This window comes from Manis pentadactyla, chromosome 4 (assembly GCF_030020395.1).
Source record: "Manis pentadactyla isolate mManPen7 chromosome 4, mManPen7.hap1, whole genome shotgun sequence".
In the NCBI taxonomy this organism is placed as follows: domain Eukaryota; kingdom Metazoa; phylum Chordata; class Mammalia; order Pholidota; family Manidae; genus Manis; species Manis pentadactyla.
The window spans coordinates 80,572,122-80,589,833 of record NC_080022.1 but is presented as its reverse complement, the minus strand read 5'-3'; the positions used below and the strand labels follow the sequence as shown (position 1 = coordinate 80,589,833).

General features: G+C 47.0%; 1 protein-coding gene across 3 annotated transcripts in view; it reads left to right on the top strand.

Moving 5' to 3' along the window:
* Positions 1–423: 423 nt before the first annotated feature.
* The window catches only part of BCAR3 (BCAR3 adaptor protein, NSP family member), a 114,438-nt gene continuing 97,149 nt past the window's right edge, over positions 424–17,712 (top strand). Inside the window, exons 1-2 of one of the 3 annotated variants that reach the window (XM_036906519.2) lie at positions 424–1,077; positions 8,542–8,869. In XM_036906519.2, the coding sequence (XP_036762414.2) occupies positions 8,553–8,869 (317 nt within the window). In that variant the 5' untranslated portion in view covers positions 424–1,077; positions 8,542–8,552. Of the gene's footprint in view, positions 1,078–4,230; positions 4,254–8,541; positions 8,870–17,712 lie in introns of those variants that run through there. The other 2 variants (XM_036906520.2, XM_036906518.2) reach the window with 2 other exon arrangements.

The following is a 17,712-nucleotide window of genomic DNA, read 5'->3' as shown; positions in this document are numbered from 1 at the left end:
CAGTAGTACATGTATTTAAGAGGTCTGCCTACTTCAAGGTCATGAAGATTTTTTTGATATTTAATTTGGATACTCTTAGTGTTCTATCGTTTACATTTAGGTTTAAAATCCATCAGGAGTTGATTTTTTTGGAATAGTGTGAGTTAGGGGGTCTTCTTTTTTTTTTCTCCCTGTCCCGCATGTTCAGTTGATCCAGCATCTCTTCCTGAAAAGACAGGTCGTCTTTTCCCAATCCATCACAGCGGCATCTTTGACATAAATCAAGTGACCATATAATGTACATCTATTTTTAGCCTCTCTGTTCTATTGGTCCATTTGTCTATTGTTGCCAAATACTGTTTCTACAGCTTTATAACAGGTCTTGGTATCTGCTAGCGTAAGTCAGAGTAGGCTCCAATTTCTTACCTTACACGAAGCCATGTAGTACTGAAGTGCACTTCTACATCTGCTTTGCTTTCAGTGCCCAAGCGGATGTGACTGATTTGTCTGTTGTCATAGCCTGGTTATTTGTGGTTACCTGGATCTTTGTCCCACCAAAGCCCTTTAAACTGAAAACCAGCCAGGTGTCTGCAGAAGAGCAAAGCAGACCCGCTGGGTAATTAAATAACGTGGGGGATGGGGAGGAGTGGGTTAGGCGGGGCTGTCTCTCGAGAGGGGTACAGTGCGGAAGTGGTCAGTCTACACTTGAGGACTGGCTTGTTGGGGAGACAGGAGGGGAGCCAAACTAAAATCTGGGCAGAGGAGGGCCAGGCGAGGTCACTGCATGTAGATGTCCCGGGGGGTTCCGCGAGGCCGCGCGAATCGGTTCGCCGGGGTGGGGCCGAGAAGCCGCAAATCACCAGTTAGGGCTGGAGCGCGCGCCGCCGGCTCAGAGCCGCGCCTGCAGCTGCTGGGGTCCCGGCGCGAGCCCGAGCCGGAGCCGGAGCCGCCGGGCGCACCGGCCAGCGAGCACGGACTTCTCGGCGGGTGCGCCCCTCAGAAGATGAGCCGGCTCTGCGCGCCGAGCAGCCGCGTGCCAGGGCCGGTCGGGCGGCGCCTCTGAGCCCCAGCCGGCGAGCGCGGGCGCCGCGCGGGGAGGTGAGTCTCCGCGGCGCGTACTGCGTCGCGCGGGGTTCTGCTTCTCCCGGGGCGCCTCGGCCTCCCTCCCCTTGGAGGACGTACGGGGAAGCTTGTTGGAGAAAGTTAGGCTGCGGGGCAGGTAGAGCCCGCGCTCTCCCCGCCCCCGCAGAGTTGGCCTTCGGGGGCGGGAGTGGCCGAAGTGGGGACCGGGCTTGCGTGCTCGGCGACTTCTGAACCGGCTGGGATTCCCCAGACGTGGCCCGCGGCGGGAGGCGCTCGGCGATTTGGAAAGAGCATCTCTGCTCTGCTCCCGGGCATTCTCTTCCCGGACCCTGGCCAATCCCGACCCCTGGTCGGCCAGGCTGCAGGGTCTGCAGCTCCCCCGCCGGCCGTCCTCCTGAGCCCCGAGGCCGGCGCGGGTCGGGAACGCGAGGGCCAAGGGGCTCCGCTGGAAGCCCTGGACTTGAAGGAGGCGAGTTTCTCCACTAATCTCTTGGAAAGTTTGCAAAGAAAGCGGAGCCTGCCCTGTAACTGTTGACAACATCTCCCTCCCTCTCTCCCTTTGTTGAGAAAGCATGAATAGTTGGTTGTGCTGCTCCCCCGGCGTCGGGCAGGGGAGGGAAGGTGGGGAGTGGGGAGTGGGGAGTGCAGGCAGGGAAGGGAGGGACGATGGGCGCGACAGGAAGGAGGTTCCGATCTCAGCCCATCTTTCCTTACCGAGGCTGCCGAGCTTGCCACCACTTAAACAGTTTGATCAGATGTAGACACTCGTAGAGCAGAGGTCGCCTGAACTCCGACGCAGCCGACAAGTCGCAGTGCTCCGTGCGGAACACGATAGGTCACGGCTGGGGTTTGGGGGAGTGCAAAACTCTGGTTTTGGTGTTAACTAGCTTGAAGCAAGGTGCGAAGAGGAAAGACCTTTTGCCTAGCCTGGTGTCTGCTTTCGCCTAAAGCCATTAGCTGAGATAGAAAGTAGAGCCCTGCATTCAGACATTCCTCTTAAACCTTGGCTTTTATCTCCCAAGGCTACACAAATCTCTCCAAGGAAAATACGTTGGCGGAGAGAAGGTCAGTTTGAGAGCGGATAATCTCCCTGCGTGTTGTCAAGGATTGAGACGCCTTCCGGGAGGAAGGGGGAGGCCTAGGTGCTGGGGGCCAGCTCAGCAGAACAGGCTCCAAAGTGGGTAGGGGCTGCCCGGTTAATAATGGGGAAGCCACAGGAGAAGGGGTTGTATGCATGTGCAAGCGTGTGGAGTATAATGTAAACAGCTTGCCATGCCAAGGGCTCTCTCACCCCCACTCCAGCTTTCTCTAAACTGCTGTTGAGAAGCCAGACATTTCCAGGATGACTAACCAAGATCTCAATCTCCTGTTCATATAGAGGACTGCTTGTCAAATGGATGGTAATCTTATGAACCTTATCATGTAAATCCTGTGCTGCTGGTCCTTGAAATACAATCCATGGAAGAACTATTCACACTTAAATCACTTGGCTAGCCTTCATAAGTTTACTTCAAATATAAAGGGGTACTCCTAATTTCGAAACCCAAGCAAATTTTATACTTACAGTTGTTCTCTCTCTTCTCCCTGTCTGACTGCAGAGAAGCTACAAAACTACGTATCCAAATTGTGAATCTGGGGTGGTCATAATGGAGCAGCAGAGGCAGTTACATTTTCAGGGTTTAAAATATACTAGAATTTTCTTAAAATCCACATCAGATGATCACCTATGAATTCAACTTGGAAATATCTCATCTCAGAAGTAAAATGGAAAACTCCAAACAAGTGGACTTCTGAATATCTCTTCTTTGACTTGCATGTGATCATCAGTTTCTTTGACACAGCTTTATAAAAGCAAGTGGGTCCGGCTGCTGTTGAGAAGCATTGCAAAGCACAGCCACTGACCAGAGTCAGGAAGGTAGCACATAGGTTGGGAGTTTGTCACGCTCGTTCTTGTCCCTGTGGAGATTACAGCTCTTTGAACGTTGACATGGGTCTCATATTTTCATGTCAAGAAGTAGAGTCTTAGACCTTTGCATATCTGTCATTAGACCAAGTCAGGACCCTGTAGTCGTTTGCTTGCACAGTTGAGAGAAGTGAAGTCAGATGGCCAAGTCTCACCTGAGCTTTAAGACTGCACGCGGGCTCACTTGGTATGTGTCTTGCCTGTGTATGTGTATGTCCTACTCGGCTTGGTGTGTTTATGTCCACTTTTCTATGTCAAAACATTTCCCTCCTCATCCTTCCTGGCTGCAGTTTTCCCCAGAAGCAACATCTTCATTGGTGAACCCTCGTGGTAATAGGGACACACTGACAAGCAGGACAGACATGGTCCCGGCCCAGCTTAGAGGAGACCCGCTATTGATTGAGTGCTTGCTGTGTGTCAAGGACTTTCCGCACATGATCACATTTATTTTCCACAGCAACCCCATGAAATAGGTATTGTTAACCCTTTTTTTACAGATGACATACCAACTGTCAGAGAGGTTGAGTAACTAGTCCCCGGCCATACCGTTAGGAAGCCAATGGCAGAGGAGAAATTTGAACCTGTTGAAATTTGGTCTTCAAAGCCTAGGTTCTAAGTCATACAATATTTGGTTTTAAAAATTCAGAAAGTATAAAGAAGTATATAATGACTAGGAGCATTGGAACAGAAATATCTCCAAGTGGAGAAAACTTGGAAGCCAGAAACTGGAGACTTCGGCTTAGTCTCCGCCATTTTCTTCCAACCTCGTGTTCTTACCTCAAGGCCTTCTCATTTGCTGAATCCCCTGCCTATGGCTCCCTTCTGAACTTCTCTTGACTGGTTCCTCCTCTTTTTCAGGTCTCATGATATTGTCACCTCTTTAGAAAAGCCTTTCCAGACCAACCTAATCTAAAACAGCCCTCCATCCCAACTAGTGTGTTCCACCATTTCATCCTGCCTTGTGTTCTTTCGGCATGACGACTGGGATATTAGCTAGTTTGTTTGCTTGTCTGTGTTGGTTGTTTACCCCATCACAGTGTAGGTTCCAGGGCAGCAGAACCTTGTCTGGTTTATTATAGCCACAGCACTCATACATTGCAAACCAGCAGAGAACATATATTGAATGAATGAACATTTATTTTCCTTACCTGGCAAAAGAAAGGGGCTTGATTCTTTGCGATCCCATCTACATATAACACTCAGAGAATCCGCCTAGTGGTCCAGTGTGGTAAGTGACTTCACTCTCAAAACGGAACTTCAACTTAAATTCCAGCTGCGCACCATGTACTTCCATCCTTTAGATCCTGGAATCTGGAAAAATTAAAAGTAAATAAAGCTCAAGTGGGAAATAGAGTGGCCCAAAAGATTTCAATGAATTCTTTCCCCCTGTAGTTCATCCTTCCACTCCCTACCCCACTTTTAGTTTTATTTTTTTGAAATTAGTCTCTGGACTGTGCCCACCTCCCCCACTATTGGGCTGATTCAAGCTTGACACAGGGCCCGGATTGAGCCAGTCTTTCCAAGTGGCTAGACACAGTGCAAGGTTGTTATTTTAATGGGAAAGAATCCCAATTGAGAGGTATCAGATTTCAGAGGAGAGCCCCGTGTGCATATTTCCAATTTGTCTGCAGCTGAGAACTCTCTAGAAATTTAAACTTGGATGATCTCCCTGTACTTTTTAAACTCTGCTTCACATCCTCCAGGTCAGCATCCCTTCCTTAGAAAGTAAAGCCTTCCCTGGCCACCAGATTAACGCAGACCCTGGTCCTCACTCTGTGTGCTCTCCTAGCATTGGGAATCACTAGCCCTTGCTATCTGTATCCTCCATCAAGCAGTAATATCATGAAGACAGTTTTTTGACACTGTCCCAGCACCCAGCACAGTGCCGACCCCACAGGCGGCCTTCTGCAGGTGTGAGCTGAGTAGAAGAATGAACACTCCTGTTGCCTGCACGCCACCTCTTCATTGTTCTGCTCTGGGACCCGGGTCAGCAAACCGGAGTGTCAGTTGCCTTCTAAGAGCAGAGACTCCCTTACCCAGTGGCCCCTGGCCCTGGCTGCACACTGGGCAGTACTGGGGCGCTTTAAGAAGCTGATGCCAGGGTCCTACCCACCAAGGTCTGGTTGCCGTGGTCTGGGTCACAGCTTGGGTGTCAGGGTTTTAGAAGCTTCCCAAGAAAGGTGGGCAGGTTCTTAAAGAACCTCTGCTTTAAATGTTCAGAACTTATTCCTTGCTTTGCCCTATAGGCTTGAAGCAGCCATGGTGAGAGAGAGCATGGTTGTAATTCATGGATATTGTATGGTTCCTGGCAGTTTAAGAAGTACTTTCACATCTGTTATCACATGTGAACAAGCTAGATGCCTACTCTCTGGTTTAAATATTCCCTTTATGTTGATGACTCTTAAACATCTACCTCGTGGCCTGGCTTCTAACGGCATATACCAGTGTCCAACCTCCTGGACCCAACTGTCCCACTGCTCCCTCACTCTCAGCATTTCCAGTGGTGAGCTTGTCACCTTCCTCTGCTAAGCAGGGGTCCTCCTTTTACACTACTTGGCACATTACAGCATTGCACCATCCTCCTGTGGCGATGGCCTCTGTCCTCCTAGCCAGTGGCCATGAGCTCCTCCCTGTTTGCTCTGTCCCTCCTTTTCCTTCCTCTGGCCACTGCCCCAGGTCAATGTTCTTCCTTGGTCCTCGCTGGCTTGGTTCTGTCAGCCTGCCTGGCTTCCCTACCTCCTCCAGAACTACCAGTCACCTCCCTGGGCACAGATGGGATCCTGTCCCTCCCTTCCAGATCTTCCCTAGCAGCAACAGTCAAGAGCAGACACCTTGAAACAGCCTTCAAGACTTGATGATCTGGTCCTGAGCTGTGCTTTTTCCAGGAAATGCTTCACAGCTTCTCCTTCAAGCCAATGGCACAACTTGCTGTTCTCTGAGCCTGGAGGAGGGGGGCACTTCCCCTGCCTTTGTGCATCTGTTGTTATAACATCCTCTTAGAAGGTTTTGCCATACAGTTTTCAACCTTTCAGAATTCTTCCAAAATCCTTCATCTCTGGTGTTGCCCTGAAATCCTCCTTGAGTCATTTTGTTCAAATTAATTCTTCTTCCCTCTAGAGTGTTAAAGGGCTCTCTTGATGAATTATTGTTCTCCCAGTATTATAGTCAGGGACTGGCACTTATGCAGCTTTGTTTCTGAGTAGGCACTTAAATGTTTGTTGAATTGAAAGTAGGAATGGCAGGTGTTAATAACCCTCACTATCAGAGAAGAAACTGAGGTGTGGGTAGCTTGCTGAAGGGCATTCTAGAGCACTTTGGCTCCGTCTTGTAATCTAGGTAGATCTTAGGTAAGCAGAGAGGAAGCAGCTGCCGGAGACTCAGGAGCCAGGGGAACATCGTACTCTCCTAGAAACAGACATGATCAGCAGCGCGGCCCCTTGTACACAAAGAAGTCCTGTAGGGTGCTTTGGGCCTCTCCAAAGTTTCTTTGAAATAATCCAGGCCTGTCCATGAAGAAAGAAGGTGCTGATAGTTTGAACAGGCAAAGTCCACAGCTATAGGGTGTGTGTGTGCGTGCGTGTTTGTGGTGGGGGGAGGTCGGGGGGGTGAGGGAATCCCAGTTAGCTTACATCACTAGTGGTCGGGTGGGAGGGCTAGGGAGTTTGGTTTCTTTTTAATAAAGATGATTAACATTGAGCAAGACCTGACAGTGTGCCAGGCACCGGCCAGACCCGGGAGGGGCCCACATGGCGCTCAGTCCCGTTGTTCTGGGCCTGCTGTGAGCCAGGCCTTCTGTGTGGTCCCAGTTGACATGAAGCAGACAAGCCCCAGAACTACCAGGTTTGACAAAGAATTGAGGACAAGGTTAGGATTATGTACCTTGAGTGATGGGTCTCCTTCCACTCACCCCCAGCACTTGTGAGTTTGTCTGTGTTGCACATGGAAGCCGTGAACTGTGGGCATCATGTTTCTTTTGCATGCTCTGCTGTCTTTATCCTGGTTCTGCCTTTTCCACTGTGAGGTTCTGGAGGACTGTGAGCTTCTAGGGGGCTGTGTCTCCAAGCACTCTCCAAGCCCCCAGTTCCTCTGTGGAACTGACTCTGCAGTGGTGCTGGTAAGTGATGATTTCATGCAGAGCTATCTCTGCAGTGGAAAGGGTGGTCTGTGAGGAATAGGGGCTGCAGTTTTAGAACATCCTCCAGAGCAAAGGGATGCTCCGCTCACCAGCTGCTGGAAGGGCCAGGGCATTGGGCTTACCTGTGCTGCTATGTTGTCCAGACCACTCTGATGCCATGACTAGTGGGACAGATTCTGGATCCTTAATGTCTCCAGGTCCTAGTTATTATTATATTATAATATAATACTTATAATATATATCATATATATAATATAATATAATACTTACATATAATAAATTAATATAATATTAATATAAATATTGATATATTGGCCTAATTACTATTCAGGCTTGTGTTTCTTTTCCTCTATATATATTGGCCTTAAAATTTATGTAATTTTATAGTTATATAATTTGGCTTTGGTCAAAACCCTAGTTTTGGGTGGGTTGGGGAGGGGACGCTGACTCTGCTCAGGGTGAACATTTCCACTAATGGTCATAGCTGGTAACAATTGCTGGGGCTGGTTTTGCACATGACCTAATGTACCATCTTCCTTTACTTTCTGTGTGCCCCCCCATAGCCACCCCCACACACATACTTTTTTTTCTTCTGTCTCTTCCCTTCCCACTCTTCCTGACTGTACAGGCTCTGCACACATTGCTTAACCCTCCTGGTGGCAGGTGGGTCCCTGACCGCTCTGGGAGGCAATATATCAGGAGCCCAACCCCAGTGGCTTTCTTCCTCAGCTGAGCCCACTGATGTATGGAGGAGTGACCCACCTCCTAACCCCTGACCCTGGCCTGTCTTCATTAATTAGACTATATTGATTTATTTATAAGCACCAGGTCTTTGCTAGAAAAATTCTGCCCCATTACTCTGGGTAGCACAGCAGAGAGGCTGATCTGGCACTAAGGCATTCTAGCAGCTAAGGAATTCCAGTAATCTCCACCTGTTCTTATCATTTATTTGCAGGGCAATGGAAATACATGGGCTAATTATCTAACATATTTATAACATTTTCTCTAATACATTTACTACTGAAACCTTGAGTCCTTCCTCAGGAATCTTTTTTGTTAGTCATGCATTTCCATCAGCTTCAGTCATCTGAAATAATAAGAGGGCTCATGTGCCTCCAAAGTCTCTGAAATGTGTTTGCCCTTTTCCACTTACACATCTGCTGCCAACCTAGAAGATATTCATTCTCTATAGAATCAGAAAAAGGAGATGAGTAAACTTCCTATTCATATTAAGTTTCACTAGCCATTCAATGTTTGTCTTTTAGTCCTCCCTTAACATTTTAGTTGTTATGCAGTGTATTTCCACTTCCTTTTATAAGTAAGGAGTCAGTTCTTGTGATTATCTTCGACTTATACCTGCACTCTTTTCTTTCCCCCTTAGAGTTGAAAATCATGGCTGCGGGAAAATTTGCAAGCCTTCCCAGAAACATGCCAGTGAATCACCAGTTCCCCCTGGCCTCGTCCATGGACCTTCTGAGCAGCAAGTCACCTCTCACTGAGCATCGCACAGACGCCTATCAAGATGTGTCTATACACGGCACCCTTCCACGGAAGAAAAAGGGCCCCCCTCCCATAAGGTCCTATGATAACTTTAGTCACATGGCTACCCTCCCCCATTCCAAATCCCCATGGCAGAACTCCCCTCTGACCCAGGACATCATCCAGGAGCACCCACTGCAAGACTGGAAGGGTGAAATCTTCACCTTCAGGTAATTTCTTCAATTCCACAAGTGAAAATGACTTGTCGTAAAGGGCTTCTTAAAAAAGTCTTTTTATTAGGGAAAATATCAAACATGTGCAAAGTAGAGCAAATAGTGTAATGGACCCATCACCTAGCTTCAAGAGTTATCAGCTCATGGTGAGGCCTGCTTTGGCTGTGTTCCCACCCACTTTCCTTTCTCTGCTATTATTTTAAAGCAAATCTCAGACCTCATTTTATTTTATCTGTAAATATTTTGGTATGTGTCTTTCAAAGATAAGGATTCTTATTTTTAAAAAATACAACCACACTCTAAAAAACTATAACATGTAAAAAAAAATTAACCATTTCTTAATATCACCTAATATTTCAGAGCATTTTAAAGCCAACTTCCTATATCACTAAGTCCTTCAAAAGGAAATACAGTACAAACTATGTCCATCCACTTCAGTAGAGATGCCAGGATGTCTACAAGTAGGACCTGCATCTCCTGGTAGGTAGTTGTCGACGTGCTGAAACACAATTTTTGTATGTGTGCATCATCGGCTCAGCTTCAGGATACTTTAGAACAAGAATTGATTTCTCCTTCTCTCCACCAGAGACCTGGGTAAATAAGCCTTACAGTTACAAGGGCTTCTTCTCTGGGTTTGTAGTGGGCATGGCTGTCATTGGTATCTGCTTGTTAGAGCTGCTTTAGAAACTCTGCACTCCTTTTCCTGTTGGGGAAGATAAGCAACCTGTATGCATTCCGGCAAAGAAGGGGGTGGTTTCTTCTGTCATCTCTACTGGTGCCTGTCTTTTTGTCCAACCCTGTAGCAAAGAAAGCCACTTGGATCCTAGCTCATTGATTTGTTCAATACTTATGTATTGAGCATTTACATTAGTTACAGCATGTTGATTTTATAAGTACCAGTGCTTCACCAGGAAAATTCTGCCCAGTTCCTCTGAGTATCTTAACTGAAGGGCAGGTCCAACGTTGAAGACATTCTAGCAGCCAAATCAATCCAGAAATCTACTCTAGCCCTTTTACAGAGAGGGGAAATATGTGAACTAACAGGATAGCCATGGGGCATCTCAAATGGTGCCCTGCCAGAGCAACATTCTAGTGGAGGACCAAGGTAATAAATTTCATTAAATAAACAAGACAATTGCAGATTACAGGAGTGCTATAAAGGACACAGCGCAATGCTGGAGATTTACTGTGGTGGTATCTTTGTAGGGTGAACATCTCTAAGGAGGTGACATTTAAGCTAAGATACACACAACGAGAGAGGGCAGCTATGGAAAGGACCAGTGGAAGGCTGTTCCAGGCATCAGGAGGAGAAGTGCAAAGGGCTTGAGATGGGAGCAAGTCTGTCCTATGCAAAAAGCCCAAAACAAACCGGGAGTGGCCTGGGGGCTAGAGTGTAGTGAGTTAGGAGAACAGTGTAGATGTTGGGAGAGGGCTAGGCAGGCAAGAGCTCAGAATTAGTTTTGCTGTGTAGTTGGGGTAGTACAGGAAGAAACTAAGTGGAGGTCCAGATAGTCTTTGTAGAAAGCACTGGAGAACTCTGAAATGTTTCTGACATGAGACTGGAAAGTTCCTCCAGGGTGTCCTAGGATTAGAATGCCCTATACATACTCTGCAGAATGTAGGTGGGTGACCTCCCAGCTCAGAGAGCTGGTGGGGTGCCTAGTGATGAAACAGGTAAATGTGGAAGTGTGCACCTGGCACAGTGCAGTTAACATTGCATCATGTGCACTTGACAGGGCGGGACGCAGCAGGGGGAGCCATCATTGCTCTCTTTCATGAAGGCCACGAGGCTACAAAGAAAAATAACTTCTAGTCAGCCAAAAATAAGCGTGACTGTCACACTGCACAATGTGGAGCCAGAACCAACTGTTGCCTGGCTTATTGTAGCTGCTTTTTGTTTATTAAGTTCAACTCTGTATTGAGCTCGATATCTACTATGCATCACATAAAGACAATTCACAGACTCATTTCTTTGTGAAGTTCGAAGGTCCTGGCTGGTGGCAGCCCTTACAAGGGGAAATTCTGGGGGCTGGGGGTGGTAATGGAGTCACCCTTCCTATCTTAAGGAAGTTCTTGATAAACACCCAAGGTCCAAGCTGTCAACTTGCCAGGAGTTCAAAGCTTTTTGATTTGAAAACAGACTTGAACAGAGGTCAGACCTCTGTAAAAGATCTTATCAGGGGGTGGGCGCAAGTCCTGAGTTTGAAGTCCAGGCTGTGGAAGACTTAACAAGCCGTGGTGGTTTATGTTTGTTTATGATTCAGAACTACATTCATCCAAATTCACATCTTTTTTCTTTCTCTTAAAATATCTTATTGTTAAAGATGAATACAGGAAGTGACAGATGCGTAGCCTACAAAATTATGCTGAGTGAGAAGGCATGTGGTTGTGTGTCAAAGGATCATATAGAGTCCCCTTTCCCTGCTCCCCAGTTTCATTATTAATATATTTTATTTAGCTAACACATTAAAAAAATATCCTGCAGCAGTCCCAATTCTGAGGAGCCCAAAGTATCTTATATTCTTTTTTTTTTCTTTATCTTTTTAAGTATCCCTAATAAGATTATGAGCTGTCTCAATTCCTTTTTGGAGCAAGCTATACAGTATCAACAAATAAAGTTTGTGCATTTGAAAAGCTAAGGACAGAGGAATGAATGAGAACCTGAGGCTCCAGAGAAGGCGGTTTTGCCTGATGGGCCAGAAGAACCACCCTGAGAGGGAAATAGCATTTCTGTCCCTAACACAGCCCCAGCGCCCACAGGAGCCGTGAATGCACCCACTGCCCGCCACTCCAGCTCACTCACCACTGGAAACTGGGAGCCATGTGTGTTTTAAAGTGAGACTAGATGTCTGTCTCTGGGGACCTAGACTTCTTAGGTCTGTCTGCAGCAAAATTATTGATTTGGGGGCACTTGTTTCAGGTAAACATTTTTGGCCTTACTTGTGTTTTTCATGGTGAATTCAGGGGTTAATTTCAACTAAGTGATGTGCCCAGATGTCAAGTCTGAAAACCTTCCATTTTATCACATTTGGTGTTGGCACGATGGTAGTGGGGCCATCGCTGAGAGTCCGTGGCCCCTCTTCCTGTACTAGCCCACTTGCCCTGTGCTGAGAGGGAAACCCTCCAGACAGCCCCTCTTTGTCTTGTGAAATACCCTGATAAGTTATAAGTTTGCTAGTTTCCCAAGAAATATGTTTATCTTATCTATCATTAAAAAGTTACCTTTATTTAGAATTGAATATTACCTGAATATCCACCCTGTGAGAGGCCCCAGGCAAAGCAGACGAAGTCTCCCCTTTGACCTAAAAATTTGCGTTAAGCTGTCATATAAACTTGTGTCAAATTCACATGCATTATTATTTCCTACATTTTATAGTTTTAAAGTATCTTAAAAGATACATTCATAAATTATCTTATTTGAGCATCGTGATCCTGTGTGAGAGACACAGCAGGGTTTTATCACAAGCATCATCACTATTGTTGTGTCATCATTTACAGTCAAGACAATGGTTCAGGAATATTGAGGCAACGGAGGTCAGGCCCTAATGATCTGTTTATTAAGCAGACTGAGTGGGTGACCAAGAAAGGATTACAACCTAGAAAGTACTACAGGGTCCTCCCCAGACACTGTGCTGCACAGCCTCCCGAGTTTGGTGCCTGCTGTGGGCATCCTCTGAGCTATCATCTGGCATGGAAAGCTTTGGCCCGTGGAGTCTGAACCCAGCACTTGGACATCCCGTTGAGGAGAATGGAGCCTCTGCTGCCAAGAGCCAGGCCGAAGGCAGGCCTGGAAGGGGCATTGGCCTCATTTGGGGACCGTATCTCTTGGTCTAGCTGTTGTCCTGGCTGCCCTTGGATGAACTTGTGGTTTTGAAAGGTGGCCAGAGCGAGCAGCCAGGGCACTCTACAACCTGCTGCTTGCTGTCACAGAAGGAGCCTTTGTTCCACAGGGGGGCAAGGCTTCTCTGAGAAGGCTGCAGACAGGATTTCCTCCTGACATTAGTGTTGTTTGGCTGGTGTCCCTTTGACTCGTTTATCTTCAAGGGTGAATTTTTATTTGAATCTGGGACCTTCCTTGGGCTGAGAGGCAACCGGTTCCTGTTGTTGAGATGTCTGTTACTGGGATGGCTGAAGGACCTGTGCTTGGGGACCGTGCTGGGACCTTTTCCTGCTTGTGGGTACATGGAGGCATGCATTCCTTGGAACAGCTGCTGGGTGCCTAATTCCTTCTGCCCCTTGTGCTGCGGGAGCATGTGGTGGGACAATGTAATGTTTCATTAGTTCGCATGAGAGGAGCTGACTGACTAGTCACAAGTGTTTTAACTGATGGGGGCCAGAAAGTCTGTGGAATTATCCCACGTTAAAACCCAGTGTACTTTCCCAGGCAGTGAGTAACCGACCTTGTCACAGTGTCAGCTCTTCAATGGTGAAGCAGAACTGTAAAGCACAGGATCTGTGCAGACCCCTCTCTAAACATGTATTTAAAGACCTAACTCTGTGCTGTGTCAGTGCCCTCATCTGAAAGATTGTTTCATTTGTTCCTCTTCAGAACCACCAAGTTCTATAGTTACTGCTTTCTCTTTACCAAACCAAGCTGTTCCCTCAGATATGCAAATAAATCAGCCTTTAGCTCAAAGTTAATCTGAAGGATCTACAGCATGAAGGTCCACATGCAAACATCTGCATTTTCTTTATACATGGATGTGTCTGCTGTCCTCAAATTGGAAGCTTTTCATGCATAGAGGAAAAGTTGGGTTTAAAGTTGAAAAAAATGTATTTACTAAATTAATAGATTCTACTTAATAGAAGATACATTGATTCAGTTAGCAGAATGGCAATGGTTTGACAGCCAGGAATGTCTCTGGAAAGTAATAGTTCACACACTGAAGTTTACTTTTTAGAATTTCAAGTTGAGTTTTTTCCCCTAACATCTTGAAATGTCCTTTGGTGTCTGAATGCAGCTTCTGGGGACAGGTTGATGGGTTCTGAGGAGTGGCACGTGTCCAGGCGCTGGTGGCCCCTGGTGTGCTGAGGCCAGGGGCAGCTGGGTCAGAGGGGAGCTCAGCCCCTGCAGGGCATCCTGCGGCCCCCAGGGCTGAGGAAGCACAGAGACAGGGAAATGCCCTCAGGTTTACCAGCTGCCTGACAGTAGTCCCAAATCCTCTACTGACAGGGATGATTTGAACCTAAAGGCTTGGATCTGTGCATTCTCAGCTGTTCTGGGGAGAACTAAAGAAATTTTTTAAAACTGATTGCAGACCACAACCAAGAAAATGCTCAGAGAATTACACAAAGCAGTCCTTGTTGAGTGGAGCTGCTCAACATCTCTCCCCCCAACCTCAGACAGATCTGCTTCAAATCATGTTTTTTCAGGTCTCTTACATGCTGTTTGGGAAAGGGCATTTTTTAGTCTTCTGAGAGGCGGAAACAGAGTTTTTTCCACCCCTCAGTATATGTTAAAGTGTATTGTAAACAGAAGGTGTTATGCAGTTACAGATTATCCATGTTCGTATCACATGTGGATTAGGGAGCCATCCCAGTAGGGCTGGAAGATGCAAGCTGGAGAAGTTGTAGCTGCTATTGTTGGTTGTAAAGAGACTGCCTTCAGGGGTCTGGGCTGGAGCCCCAGGACTGATAAGCCCTCAGGCACAGCCACCCTGCTGGTGACAGCTTTTAATGCTATCACCACCCAGTCTGTCCCTTAGAGACTAGCTGTAGAGACTACAAAGGCCACAAAGACAAGCACTTAGGGTCTTCTAGTTTTAAGGGTTGTGCTGTTACTTGCAAATTTACAGAAGTCTGAGAAACCTTCTGTAATTGACAGCAGTGGATTATCTGTGGTTCCATATTCACCTGCAAACATAGTCACCGAAAGGGAAGATAGCACCCCCAGTGGAGAGGAGGAGGATACACAGGCATGTAACCCCGGGGCCTCCATTGGGTTCCTGTTTGTCCACTTAGGTGTGTGAACTAGGGCCAGTTGTAAACTACAAAATGCAGGTGGAAAATACCCGCATCTGAGGACTGCTGTAAAAATTCACTGGTCACTAAATATGAAGCCAAATATCAACACTCTGACTTCCATGCCTGAGCCTGGTGCTGCCTTCTAGGGGCCTCAGAAGACGTCCTTGCCCTTGGCCCCCACCTGGTACTGCCGTTCTGTCCTGCCAGCCTGAGCCTGAAAGCTGCTGGCACCTTTGCTGGGATGCAGATGTAACCACGGATAACAAAGCTGCTGGTGACCTTGACGTTCATTCCAGCGACCAGGCCCAGTAGCTTTGTGACCTTGCCTACGTTACTTTACCCTTCTGAATCTCCACATCCTCAAAAAGTACCTGTAAATTCAAATACAGTTCCATGTAAGGACGCCTAGCACAGAACCTGGCATAGAGAAGGGGCTCAGATGGCTTCCGTTCTTCCTTTTAGAAGTCTGGAGCTGGGAGGCTCCTAAACCCCGTGTGTAACCTGAGATCAGGTTCAGTGCCTGCAGCTTCTGTGGGAGAAAGGCTCCCATGTGTTGACAGTGTCTGGCTGGAATCCCTGTATCTGGGTCTGCCTGGAGCTGCCCGGCAGCAGTGCATGTTGGCCACCACTCATGGGCACAGGTGTAACAGCCTCACAATGCTCCAGAACATCAGCACACCACGGTACCAAGACACGGTCCTGTCTTCCGTGGACTGGCCCAGCTCTTGCCCACTTCTTCTTGTACTTAATGTCAGTGTCTTTGCTGTTTATTCTTCAGTGACTATTCACTGGGCTTGTTTTGCACCAGGCATTGTGCTGGGTACCAAGTACCCAGGGAGAACGAAACATATGTGGATCCTGTCCTTAGACAGTGCCCAGATTAGGGGGCATGCAGACAAACGCATCAACAGATACAGGACCACAAAATGAGGAGATACAAGAAAGTAGCATTTCAGAGCTCTGAGTTCTTCAGATTGGCTGGAGGGAGTGCCTGTCTGGGGAAGGTGACGTGTGAACATTTAATATAAAAAGAGAACATAAAATACTTTATTAATACTTTTTTTGTGTTATTGGGTATTAAAATGATAATTTTAAAAATATTAAAAAAATTTTTTTTAATTTAAATGATAAATATTTAAAATTAAATTTTTTTTTAATTTTAGAAATAAAACGATTTCTTTTTAGTTGGCTACCAGAAAATTGTGAATGACATCTCTTTTTCACACTGTATTTTTATTGAGCAGCTCTAGTCTAGACTGGGGTAAGGAGTTTAGGTTTGCACCGTAGGGCAAAGGGAAGCCTTGAAAAGTAAGAGAATATAACATGACATGATTCAGTTTTCAGGAGATTATTTGGTCTCAGTGGGGAAGTGATTGGTAAGAGAAGAGGGGCTGTAGGGAAGGCAGGAGATGGTTGCAGAAGTACAGGGAGCAGGTGGGGGTCTGCATAAGGGAAGTGTTGGAGAAGGGAGTGGGTGGATACAGGGTCTGTGTTGCAGGTGGAGTCTGCCAGTCTTCCTGAGGGGTAAGTGGGCTGAAGGAGAGGGACAGTCAAGCACAGCTGGGACAGCTGGGTGCATGGGGTGCGGGGCATTGACTGAGATTGGGGATTGCGAGAGGAGCAGGGCTTCCTCTTGGTTTGGTGGCTTTTCCTCGGAGGAGGGTGCAGGGACTTGAGGCTGCAGTTTGGGGTGTGCCGAATTAGAGATTCATGCAGTGATGGTATTAACCAGCCAATTCACATTAGGAGCCTGGAGTCCTGGAGAGAGGTCTGGGCTAAAAGTTATAAAGTTAGGAGTTTGCATAGAAGTGAAATTAAAGCCATGGAAATGGATGCTGTCACCAAGGCAGAGATCAGTGTAAAGCACAAAGGGCAGGGATGCTGGGACTTTTGATTTGGTGGGGAGCAGAGAAAGGAGGAAGGAGTGTGCAGGGATGGGCTTTGTTTTGTAGGAAGGTTTTTGTTTTTGTTTTCAGGTTGGAAACAAAATTCAATAGGAAAACATCTAATCTTTTAAGCATGTAATAAATCAAAGCACTTTTTTTCATTACTTGGTTCTTTCTATAAAACATTTTTGCCTTAATTAAAGCAGACATGTCCCCAGGGCCACCTCCCTGTGGGCCTGTGTCTGCAGCATGGTGACTGTACTCCTACGGTTCCTTCCCTACTGGATCCCACAGGGTCCCCAATTCAAGGGGCAGAGGAGGTATATGGATGACTGCAGCTGTCCTGCAGGCTTTGCCTGAGGGCTGACACCTCCTGTACAAGGTTTTGGTGAGCAGCTACCTTGAGGACGGGTACTTGCCCTTGAAGACAGTTCGAGGCAGCATTCCTGTTTGGCCAGGTGAAATCTTTCCTTTTAGAAGTCTTGGGGACATTATATCAAATCACAGCACTTTTATTCTGCCTTTGAATTAGTTGAGAAGGAACCTTTACAAACACATTCCTTTAGAAGGGGCTGGGGAGCAGCTGGGGGTGGGGTGCATGGGGCTGGTGGTTGTGAGGAAGGGCAACAGATGCCAGCCAAACAAAGCATCTGCTTTTATCAAAAGTGCTGTGTTTGGGCTTCGACAGCCTGAAGCCGGATGATTCACTGATGCCAGACCCTCTGTGCCTGCCAAGAGACATACTGGCCTTGATCCGGGCGTTCTTGTTCTTACTCTATTCATTTTGACTGACCGCTGCCAAGTTAAGGTTTCAACAGTGGCTTTTTGCTTAATGTTGCCACCAGAATTCTGCTGAGCACAAGTTAACCCATGACTGCATCAGGTGTTTATCACCTAGGACCACTTTGTATTAGTCTTAGATTCCTGTATAGACTCACCATAGTGTAACATGTAGGCCATTTAAATGGTGCTGTTTTAACATGATGAGGG